The sequence below is a fragment of the Sciurus carolinensis genome, chromosome 13 (assembly GCF_902686445.1).
Source record: "Sciurus carolinensis chromosome 13, mSciCar1.2, whole genome shotgun sequence".
Classification (NCBI taxonomy): domain Eukaryota; kingdom Metazoa; phylum Chordata; class Mammalia; order Rodentia; family Sciuridae; genus Sciurus; species Sciurus carolinensis.
The window spans coordinates 55680778-55692956 of record NC_062225.1 but is presented as its reverse complement, the minus strand read 5'-3'; the positions used below and the strand labels follow the sequence as shown (position 1 = coordinate 55692956).

The 12179-nt window shown below is 54.1% G+C and overlaps 1 protein-coding gene across 1 annotated transcript in view; it reads left to right on the top strand.

Annotated features, from left to right (window-relative positions):
- Positions 1–12179, top strand: part of Ttc7a (tetratricopeptide repeat domain 7A) — a 118401-nt gene that overhangs the window by 69664 nt on the left and 36558 nt on the right. Inside the window, exons 14-15 of the mRNA XM_047521937.1 lie at positions 39–111; positions 4852–5012. Of these exons, the coding sequence (XP_047377893.1) occupies positions 39–111; positions 4852–5012 (234 nt within the window). The remainder of the gene's footprint in view (positions 1–38; positions 112–4851; positions 5013–12179) is intronic.

The window sequence follows — 12179 nt, the reverse complement described above, 5'->3', positions numbered from 1 at the left end:
TGTTGATGACTGACTTGTCACTCCCTCTCCCCACACAGAGCCCAGGAACTGGCACCTGACGACCCCCAGGTCATCCTTTACGTCTCCCTACAGCTGGCGCTCGTCCGACAGGTGGGTTGTCACAATTCCTAGCCCCAGATCCCTGGGAGCTGTTGATCCCCTTCTGGCCGTTCTGCTTACCAGCTGTGTGACCCTCTGCAAGTGACTAGACCTCTCTAAGCTTCTGCTTCCTTAACTGTTGTGTGAGCACCTTTGTGCCCCTCCTTGGAAGGCCTAGTGAGGATGAAGTCAGATAATGTGGGTGAAACATGAAGGCCTAGTGAAGATGAAGTCAGATAATGTGGGTGAAACATGTGGGTGTACCACAGGTGGGCAAAGAGATAGGGACCGTCCCTTACCCTCACTCCCTCTGCAACATGTCAGTCTTCTGAGAAGGTGATACGTGACCACAACAGCACTTGCTTGTGTCCTGCCTCCCACCAACCTTTCCCTGAGAGTGTGGGGGAGGAGTGGTACCTGGAGCTATTTCTAGGTGGGCTCTGTGTCTCCTCCAAAGCCTTTCCCTGAGCCTTGGCCTTGGCTTCTGGGGCCCTGTCAGTCAACTACCCTCACCATGCTGGGACCCCTGCCACCATCTGCAGCTCTCCAGGAGGACCTACCTTTCCCCAAGCTGAGCAGCTGAGCTGTAAGCTGTCAAGAGGACACTGGCTGTCTGGGCGCGTCCCCACCCCTCGCCCTTCAGAATCTCTCTTGCCCTCATGCACACTGCAGCCTGCAGACTGGTGCTCTGGTGACCTCCAAAGCAGGACCACTGCATAGTGACCCTTACACCCACTGACGCTCAGCACTGCGGACAAGCCTGTGTCTCCTGTGCCTCTGGGAAGCAGGCTGAGCTCCAGACTGCTGGAACACTGGACTCGGGTCTCTAATACAGAGCCCACCCTGACCCAGTTAGGAAAATCCCTGGGCCATCCGGGATGGGCACTGGCACCTCATTCCTGATTGAAGGCTGGTCCTAGTGTTGTGCCTGCACATCAGGAGTTGAGTGAGCTTTTCTCCTGACTCCAGGGCAGTGGGGATCTGCACTGTCGGTCTGCATCACCCTCCCCTGGAGCCCACATTGGCCTGGATCCTCTTGTCATTGCATGGTGGTTCTCATCGTTGGGACCCCTTTCTTCTCACCCCCTGCTTGGACCCTCCTCTTGAGTCTAGTGACTTGTCACTGTCACTCTGAGTCCTTCTGTCTCCCTTTCTCTGTCCTTTCTCAACCATTTCTCCCCGTTGGCCTGCCGTCATTCCTGCTGTTGTCCACTGCTTTTCTCTCTTCCTCTTGCGCCATCCCCTCCCCCATGACTCACTCCATCCCTCCGCCACCTCCACGCTGTGCCCACGCTCCTGACTTCCAGGCCCTGAACCAGGCACTGGATCCCTCTGTGCCTCTCTCCAGGAGTATCACTCTGCTTCCAGAAACACAGATGGAAAGATACCTGAGACTGCTTTATTTTTAGCCGTCTGTAAAAGAACCTGGTGCTTTTCTTGCCAATCAAGTTAATGATAAACCTTTGGTGATGCATTTTTTAATCTCTTTAATTATTCATCCCACTCTGATGAATAGGGCTCATCCTTTGACAGAGATGGCCAGCCAGGCCATAGGAGCCTGGTGCCCAGTCCCTGGGGACTCCAGGTCTCATCAGCCTCAGGAGTTTGAGGGTCTCTGAGTGGACTCTAAGCTAGAGCCCTCACCCCCACCCCTGATTCTCTGAAGCTTGAAGTCATCCCATCCTCCCAGAGCATATCTTATTGCCTCGACACTGATGACGGGACTTGGGTCCCTAACCCAGGGTAATGGGGTGTGTTGTGGCAGAATTACCACCACAGAAACAGCCTTGGGGAGGCACAGACAAGCCAAACTGGTAGCCACAGTGATCTTAGCTTCCTTCCTTCTTATAGTCTTCTTGACCTGTCCCCAAAGTAAGGTCCCTGTGGGAGAACTCTGGGCCTGGCACTGGTGCCCATGGCCTGCACAGAGGCTAGGATGGAGACCAGTGGGAAAGCCTGGAAGACTGGGGACCCAAGGCCCCACAGGGAACATGAGAAACCGGTGTCTGAGGTTTGGTAAGGAGCAAGACTCAAAAAAAAAAAGACGAAGAAGCAACTCGTGGGCTGGGCGTATAACTTAGTGGTAGGTAGACTTAGCCCACAGGAGGCCCTGAGTTCAATCCTCCACACTGAATTTAAAAAAAAAAAAGACTCAAGAGGTTCCAGTGGGATGGAACCCTGATGTGGACAGTCATTCACAGGAGCTATTGTCACTGTCTCTCTGTGTGTCCTTCTGTCAAAACCATTTTCTCCTGAGCAACTGGGCTGTTGTTCCCAGGGCTGAGGGCATGAAGGAGCATGTATGTGCCCGTGACTAGGAGGAAGAATCTTACCAGTTCCTCAGCTGCCAGGGCCTGGAGGAGAGGAGGGTTGGAGAGGAACACTCACTTTCAAAAAGCTCACTCTTCAGTGCTCTGCAGGACCTTCCCTGTCCAGTGCCTCATCTCCACAGTCACTGTATGGGTATGACCATTACCCTCATTTTGCAGCAGAGGAACTGCCACTCAGAAAGGTGACTCCCACTTACCCTAGGTGCCAGCTGGGCAGTGGCAAAGCTGATTGCATGCCTCCACTTGACTCCAGAGCCAAGCTCTTGCTCCTGGGAGCATCTGAGTAGGAGGGGTGTTTACCTGTGAGGTTGTGTTCCCCAGCACTGCCTGAACGGTTTCAGAGAAGAGGACCAGTTGGCTCTAGGCCCGTAGCTAGAGCGCTGTAGCAGGGCCAGGACTTCCCAGCCCTCCACCCTCCCACCTGCTGAAAGGTTCTCTCTGTCCACCTGGTGACAGCATCCATGACAGAGAGGAAGGGCAGGAAGGAGAAGGGCATTTCAAGGGGGAAGGGAACTCGTGCTAAGAGTGCAGCTGGGTGAAGCAGCAGTGTGGGGTGGAGGAGGCTTGTCCATTCTGGGGAACAGGCCAGGTTGAAGGTGCCAACAATCCGGAGGTGAGGAGGAGATAGTGGTTAGCTGGGACCTGCTGCAACCCTGATCCATTCTAGCTGGCCTTGACCTGGAAAGAGCTTGAGTGTAGGCCTCTTGCTCACCCAGCAGGGGCTTAGCAGCCTGTGGGAGCCCTAGCCCTGCTGCTAATAGCTCCACAGTGCTGAACCTCTCAGGGTGAGGGCATTTGAAAAGATCAAGGGGTAGAAGATAAACCTGCATTTTCATTTGCAGTTAGCTCCTGTGCCTAACTTGCAAATAAGGAAACTGAATTCAGAGAGACTGGAGCTCCAGGGCTAAGACTAGAACCACACCCCCCACCTTTTTTTTTTTTCCAAATTCACAAATACCACCCTTTCTGCAACACCCCCAACAAGCCCTCAAGAGTGTGATCAATGGATTCAGATGGCGCTCTCCCAGGCAGGACCGGAACAATAGGCTCTGCCTGTGTTTGGTGAGAAGAAGGAGATGGTGGAGGGGCCGCAGGCTGCCCCCGCCCCCAGGTCACATGGAACTGATCAGGGAGCTGCCGCAGGCACCAAGATGATGGACATCTTTTGAAGAAGACTGTTTACGTTGGTGACTGCCAGAATTCCTTGATGTTTGTGGAAACTTTGCCCAGCCCCTGCCAAGGGTGCACACCCGGGCCACGTGGGTGGGGGTTGGGAGGAGTTTTGCTCCCTGGCTGAGCAGCAGATGGGTGCAGATGCTAAGAGGTAGAATGGGATGGAGGAGGTGAGCATGCAGATGAATCTTGGAACCCATCCTGGGAGTGTTGTGCTGAGAAGGATCTCTTCAGGAGAGGGGACTTCCCTGAACCACCACATCCTCCCCAAGCCCAGCTAGGAGCAGGGGTCCGTCCCGCAGGGCAGTGGCAGGCGGGCATGTGGTGTCAGTCCTGCACACTTCCTCTGGGGTATGCTGGGAAGTTGACCCCACCACCCTGTTGCTACTTGCAGCCAGGGCGTGACCACAGCTGCAACTCACTAGTCCTCTCAGCAGCTAGGGAGGGTGTTAGGGTCCCTCGCAGCTGGGACAGTAGAAGGTGTCCTTCCCCGCTGGGCTCGCCCGTAGGGCTCCCAGAGCCACCAGGGCCTGACCTCTTTCACATAGAACTCCAAGAAGGGAAGCAAACCAGAGTTCAAGTTGAATTTTCACCAGCTGGGAATCACAGTGGTTCTCGGACCCTCTACATTCCTCCAGAAGAGCGTGGGCCGAGTTCACGGCACTCCTGGAGACATCTGCCAGGGACTTCCCAGACCCTCCACGTGTGTCTTTCTTGACCCTGTGTGACCTGGCCTCATCCTACCTGTCCAGTCTTATGTCTGCAGAGAACCAGGCTTAATAATCATTTATTGAGTTGTAAAACAAAAAACAAGACCAGAATCTGGCCAGGCCCCACACTGCCCCCAATAGAGAGCAGTCTCCCCGTGTCCTGACGCTACCCTCTGCTACCTCCTTACCTTTGGTCAGCTGCATCTCCTGCCTGGAACACCCCCTTTCCTTCCACTGACCCCTGTTGACAGGGCTCTAGGAAAGGACTTCTGCATGAGGTCAGGCTGCCTCTTTATAGAACTCCTACACCTTCCACTGAGGAAGTGCTTCCAGGTATCTACCCAAAACCTTCATGCTGCACTATGAACCTGCTTCTCTCTACTCCCCACAGGGACAGCAGGTCCCTCCTTGCTAGGCTAACCAGGGGGTATATTTTCTTGTAGTACAACCCCCAAGTCCCGGGACTTGCTCACTTCTTGGCTGGCTCCTGGCCCCGGAGCCCTGGGGCGGGTCCCTAAGCTGGCTGTGACCTTTGGCAGATCTCTAGTGCCATGGAGCAGCTGCAGGAGGCCCTGATGGCGTGCAGGGACGATGCCAACGCGCTTCACCTGCTGGCACTGCTCTTCTCTGCCCAGAAGCACCACCAGCACGCCCTGGATGTCATCAACATGGCCATCACCGAGTACCCCGAGAACTTCAAGTGAGTTCCCTAGGGACTGTCTGGTGGGTGGCTGACTGGCCCTGGCACAGGCACCTGGACACACCGCCCCTTGTCATGTTGCCAACCATACACACGGAGTAAGCGCCTATTGCATGCATGCTCCCTGGATGGAGAGATAAGGGGTCTAGGGTGGTGAGTGACCCCGGTGCTCTGCGCTGGGGTGCCATGCGGGGACTAGTGAGCTGGGGGGAGGCGGCAGCAGGGGCTGTGGACACACAGAAGAGGGCGCGTTGGAGCACAGGTGCACCGCTCAGGTACTTCCACCCCCCTGCTCTGCACGAGCCTCCTCAGGGCTCCACAGTGTGTGACTTCATCGTGACCCTGATGTAGCCAGCCAAGGATGGGATTCTAACACTGGCTGGGCTGGCAGAGGCCAAAGGAGCCATTCCCCTGTCTCCAAGGAGCCGACCGCCTCCTCTTCACTGGCACTTGAGAGGAAGTGGTTGTCGTTCTCCGAGGTGGTACCGCTCCTCTGTTTACTGCCCCAACCAGATGCCCTGCTTCTTGGAGCAGAGTTCAAGTTTCACTTGGTCTAGGCAGTGGTGGGTGGGGCAGGACTAGACCTTCCTACCTCACCTGTGACACAGAGGAACTACTGCCACCAAACCAGAACGTGGGAATGAGAGCCGCACCAGGCCAGCCGAGGCAGAAGGCTGGCTGCTCTGTGTGGGGAAACCAGAGGGAAGACATCTTTTGATTTCTGCCTTCCTCCCCTCAGGGACAGGTGACACTGGGTACCGCAGACTTTGTTTCTCTGAATCCTGTAATTCCAGAGTGAAGGGCCCCAAGCACCCTGACTCCCACCCTGTTCCACCTTGGGAACTGAAGGAAGGCCATTTAGAACCAACCTGTACCTCTCCCACTGTAGAGAGCCAGTAGGAAGCTGGGGTCCTGGTCACCCTGGCCACTGTGACTCATGCTGGCAATGTCAGCAGGTTCATGGAGAATTAGGGAAAATTGGTGGGTACCTCAGTGGTGGTGGGCGATGAGGGAAGCTGCAGTATCCCAGCCTGGGGAGTTTTTCCTCACAGGAAGACCTGGGCTTCCACCTCTGTCCCATCAGAAACAGGACTGACCACAGGGGTCATGCTTGGGCTTCCTGGCCTCCTCCAGAGAATGCCAGGTGATTTCACCTGTGGCCTCCGCCAGGGTGCTGAGGACTACTGTGGATGTGGTCCTCCTCACCAGGGCTAAGGAAAGGTGCCTCAGGCATGGTGGGGTTTCCTAAATCCAGGCATCGCAGTGTGCCTTGCTGCAGAGGGGACCGCCGTGGGTGAGGCCCAGGGCTGGCCTTGCCCTGCCTACCCTCATCCAGATCCACCCGCACCTGCAGTACCCAGGCGGGTCCCAGCTGCTTGCAGCCAGGTGTGAGTAGAGTGTGCGCCATCTCAACAAAGCCCATCCTGTGTTCAAGGGATGGCCCTGATTCTGAGCCTTGACCCAGCCTTTCAGAAACTATTAACATCCCGATCACTTCACTTTATAAGGCAGGTCACTTAGGGGATTCTAAAACACAGGTAAAACTGTTTGGACAAGGGATTAGATACCTTATCTCGGTGATAGCAAATATTACACAGCGATACAGGCTGATAACATTTTTGTTATTTTTATATATAATGAAATTACACAAAGACCAAGTGTACTTGGTCCACTGCTAGTGCTGGTACCTTGCTCTTTCCAGCTCCATCCTCACACCTGTCTGCCCGGCCCTGACTCACTGTGGCTGGTGTGCATACCTGAGTGTGCATGTGATCCGTGTGCCTGCACCTGAGTGTACCTACCGCGTGAACATGAGTATGTCTGTGTGCGCGCATTTACTCTTGACAGTTAGGCCTCAATGGAGACAGAAATGGCCAAGAAGAAAGATTTAGAATCCTCCCGGGGATAGGGTTGGGGGCAGTGTGGTGTCACACACCTGTAATCCCAGCAACTCAGGAGGCTGAAGCAGGAAGATCACAAGTTCAAGGCCAGCCTTGGCAACTTAGCAAGACTTTGTCTCAAAATAAAATAAACAGAAAGGGCTGAGAATGTAGCTCAGGGGCAGAGTATTTGAGTATCTTTTGCAAGGCCCCGAGTTCAATCCCCAGTACCAAAACAAAAACAAACCAAATAAACAAAAAATAGAATCTTAGGGTGAGAAAGGAGAAGGGACTCCTCACCGACCCCTGGGGCTGGGGCTGAATGTGGGCCACAGATGCGGGGTAAGGCTTGGGGCAAATGTTATTTTATCAGCAAGTCCTTTTTCCAAATGAGTCTCACATGGAAACTGAGGATATAAAGCAGATGGGGGCAGAGCTGCTCTGACGGAGGCACACGAAGACTCATAGCGCCCCCGGTACCCCGCCTTGCTCCCCAAGTTCCCGCTAAGGGGGCCTTTCCATTCCTGCATGTGGCCTTGTGTGGCTCAGTGTGTCTTCCTAACTTCCGAGCTGAGTGTTCCAGCAGGCACCCCCCGCGCCCTGTCATGTGGAGGCTGACCTCCTCCCTGTGCTGAAAGTCTGAAAAGTTCAAGCTGTGTGAGGTGCAGCAGGGCATGGGGTCTGTCCAGTGTGGGGGGCCATCCCTCCAGCTCCCCCTCAGCTTCCCTGGCCCACCTCAGGTAGATGCCTCCTGCCTCTCCTCCTCCGCCTTCCTGAGCTCCGGGCGGGGCCGGGAAGGCTGCTGTCCCTCGTGGCAGTGTGTGAGCCCCTGCGGCTGCCCTTCCCCAGCCGTGCCTGCTTCCTCCCACCCCCTAGGACATGCCCCCTCACTCTGAGTGTCTTCATGGGCAGAGGGTCCTGGCCTTGAGCCTGGTGCCTTCTGAGGGACATGAATGAGGGCCGTGCCTGCGTGCATGCGGGGAGAGGGCTTTCATCAGGTTCTCAGAGGGGCCTCACCCCAGGAAGATGGAGCAGCCCTGGTGCAGGTGGCTGCCTGTCAGTGTGCAGCCTTAAGCCCAGGGCTTCCCCTGCAGAGCATGAGTGTCCCCGCTTGTGCAGGCAGGAGCCTTAAGGGGGCAGCCTCTGCTGTGGGAACAACTCACCCTAACGAGGACTAACTGGAGGGGCGTCAGGAGCTCCGAGGGCTGAGGCCCTGTGTGCTGTTCTGTTCCCTGTCACTGCAGAGTGGGGTGCTGCAGAGCTTTTGGGAACTAGCAAGTGCTGCCCCCAGCAGCCCCCTGCCTCTCCCCATCTGCTCACCCAGCGGTCAGCAGAGGAAGAGAAGCAGTTTTTATCTTGAACTACCCCGAGCCCCTCACTTCCCAGACCATGAGGAGCGCTGTTTTCATCTGAGCTAGTTCTTAAAGGGTACAAAATGCGCTGGGGGCGAAGCTCAGTAGTAGAGCAAGTGCTTGTTCTTGTCATGGATGAGGCCCTGGGTTCCAAACCTAGCACTGGGGAAAAAAAATTAACTGGAAAAAGCTATAGGGCCTTCTGGCCTCCAGAACTGTGAGAGAATAAACCTCTCCTATTTTAAGAAAAGAAAGAAAAAATATATATATGTGTGTGTGTGTGTGTGTGTGTGTGTGTGTGTGTGTGTGTGTGTATTGTACACATTTACATATGTGGGGGAAGCTGTCTTCCTCCCAGCTCTGTTGAGTGACCATAAGGTATGACCATGTCATTTTGCAAATAAGTCAATCTATTCCTCACAGATGAAACCCCAGAGTACAGAAACCCAGGGATTAGCAGGAAATGTCATTGAGTCCATTACGGGTCAGGGATCTGCAAAATGTCATTGCTCTTGGAGTGACACTGAGTCCTGCTTCTCCAGCTGCTCCCTGCACTGGGAACAAGCCTAGTGGCTCCAGCTGTTGCCAAGACAGTTAATTAAACAACTGGTCCAGCAAATATCACTCAGCAAAACAACAAACGAAACTCCTTGGCCCTGACCTCACTGTCACCAACAAAGTCTGTTTTCAGGGGACACTCACAGGCTTATGGGGGTCTCTCTTCCACCAAACACTGGCACAGCTGTCTGGTGACTGCTACCTCCTAGAACTTGTCTTTCCTGCAGAGGCCCTCAGAGAAGCAGACGCCAGGGCCTGCCCCAGGGAGGGAAGAAGTACCGTGTGTGCTTTGCCTGTTGTTAGAGAGAAGCCTGGTGCAGGGGAGGAAGCCAGTGGGTAGGTGGACCCCACATGAGCTTACCCATGTGAGAGCCATAGTGAGATCCCTGCCCTTGAGCGAGGTCTGCTGCTTGTCTGTGCCACCTGCAGCAACTTGCTTCTCCTTGAAAAGTCAGACAACATCTGTCCTGGCTTCCTCTGCTTCTGAGTCTGCTGTGAGACTCAGACTAAAGGAAGTCATGTAACTGATGGAGAGCCATGTCCAAGGTGGCACGGTGGAGGGTGGAGGGGCTGCCTCCAGAGTCCCACTGGTGTATGGGACCTGATAGCAGCAGTGGGTGCAGGGACCAGGAGTTGGAGGAAGGAGGTGCCCGATGGAACTGGGCCCTGAGCAGAGGCCAGGAGGCCAGCTCCGGGAAGAGCGCTATAATGTCCCCGCTCCCATACAGGCAGCATCGAGACTCCAGAGCAAAACCCAGCTTTCGTAGAGTCAAACTTTAGAAAATCCTTCTGAATTCAGGGATTAGAAAGCAAAGCAAAGAGGATCTTAATTTCCATGCTGCGGGATGACCTTTAGTTAGTCGAGCTCAGGTTTAAAAAGGCAGGAACGTGATGAGGCAGAGACTGATGGCCCCTCAGGGACAGTGTGAACCTGGCACGATGGGAACCAGACACCCTGGGCGGCTTCCTGAAATCCTGTGGGCTTCCGACTAAGCCCTGGACACATGTGCTGGCCCTTCTGTCCCTGACCACCAGCCAGGAGGCCCAGGCCTTCAGAGGGCAGCAGTCTCCCTGTTTGGAATGTGAGAAGTTCCTGCAAACCCTGGAAATGCCTTTCTTCTTTTTGGGGGTGGGGGAGGCAGCTGGGTGCCTGACCAGGGAAGGGGCATGGATATGGGGTCAAGGGGAACGGGTCACTGATAAGCGTCCTTCCTGAAGCCATGGCACTGTCAGGCAATGGTTTTAGGTAACAGATTCTTTGTGCTTTAGTCAGACCCTTGTAGTGAAGGTCACCATAGCAACCAAACAAAGTTCCTGGGCTAATGATGGGAGCTTTCCAATAACCAGCCTGTCAGTCAGTGCTCCCGCCCAGCCCTGGAAGCCTGCCAGGCCGGCTATGAAGGCCCAAATCATACCTAGATCAGCAAAGGAGCAAATGGATTCTCTTCCTGCTCCACAAAGAGCAAGACCGAATCCTCCCACCGCCCAAACCCCAGTCGGTCAGAGTAGGTCCTCCTGGGATTTCAGCTGGCCCAGCCCTGGTCCTAGGGGACTTGGAAAATCCTGGGGGAAGATGTGTCATAGTCCCAGAAGGCACTTCCCGGCAGGGGAACAATATGGCCCTCTCCACAAGCCTGAACTCGCTTGGGGTAAACAAATGAACCGCCAAAGTCATCTGCCCCAGGAAACCTAGACTGTTTTGGAAAAATGCTTGAGCTGATAACTAGGCATTAGCCGAGGCAGACCTTGCCTGGATCCAGTTCAGGCTGAGGCTGAACCTCTAGGGCACTTCTCTCATCTACCTGACCTGCCTCACCTATTTTTCATTGCTGGTAGCAAAATTTTGATGGTGCATTCCACTGGGCAGAAGGGATCAGAGTTTTAGGGCTTCTGTTAATGTTCTGCCTTAACAGTGTGTGTTTGTCCTTATTACGGACTTGTAGTACATCAAAAGAATGCTTAAAATACCAACACTCCAGCGAGGGGGTTGGAATCAAAGGTATTAGTACAAACATAGTCTATCACTTTGCTGGGTTCATGAAGCATGATTGGCTGCCCCAGCGCCTGAGGAGGACACCAGCCATGGGATGAACTTGCCGGCCGTGTGGCTGAGGGAAGTGTTAAGCCAGGCGTAATCACGGGCAGCATGGGATCCTTCCCAAAGGTCAGTTCCTCCTCAGCTGAGCTGGGTTGACATTCAGCATTTCCCCTCATCGGTTGTCCCATGAGCACCTCTGTTCTCACTTCATGTCCCGTGTATGAATCGCAAAGTACAGTCCTTGGTCTCCAGTTAGTGGGCAGCTTACATTTGACCTTAGGAGGGTAGAAGACATGGGTGGTTTTGTTTGTCTCAGGAAGAGAGAAAGGAAGACAGATATTTGCGGGTTTTTCCCAAAGGAATTCTATGTTTGCCTTCAAAGGGGGTTTTAGCCCTGGGCTTCTGATTCTCATTGATCTCCCTGCTTCAGCCTGGGCCTAGGACACATGGTTCTCCGTAGCAGAGACAAAGTCTTTCTGCCCCTGGGAGAAGGCCTTGCCCACAAAGCAAGGCTAACCTCCCTCAGCAGAGGGAGATCTTCAAGTACTTGAGAATCTCACCGAGTAGAAGTGGCAGACCAAGAGCAAGGCCATACCTGCTGGGGTCCTACCTTTGTTCCACATGAGGGCCTTTCTGGAAGGTCTTTTGCCCTGAATGGTTATGAAGAGTCTCTGTGGTTTATGTTCAGTTCTGCCAAGGTCATGAGTTTATGTCTGGGGAGCACCTGGAAGGAACTGGGGGGTGGTCCACAGCAGAGAGAAGCCGAGGCCCAGAGGCCAGTGCAGTTGACCATCAGTCAGCACAGAACACAGCTAAGAATGGTGTGCCTGGACAGCTGGCCGTTTTCAGGGCAGCCAGGTTGCTCACCAGGTGGAGCAGACCTTTGAAGGAAGGAGGAGCTACTTCAGAAAGTAGGTGCTTTCAGGCCCTTGCTTTTTAAGACTTCCAAGTCAGATCATGTTCAATGAATCAGTTAAGAGGTGGAGAATCATCAGGAGCCTTCAAAGAGTGAGGGACATAGATCAGTGGGGCCCAGTGGCCCACACCTCTAATCCCAGCTGTGTGAGAGGCTGAGGTAGGAGGAACAAAAAGTTCAAGGCCAACCAAGGCAACTTGACAAGACTCTGCCTCAAAATAAAAAATAAAAAGAACTGGGGTGTAGCTGAGTAGTAGAGAGCCCCTAGGTTCAATCCCCAGTACCACAAAAAAAAAAAAAAAAAAAAAAAAAATAGGGGACATGGATCTGTGGAATCCTCCAAATCCCAGGGGCGGTGGGGAATCACTGCTTTAGGGTTCAGAGCTGCTGAAAGGGGTCCCTTCTGTGTTGGGGATTAGTCTC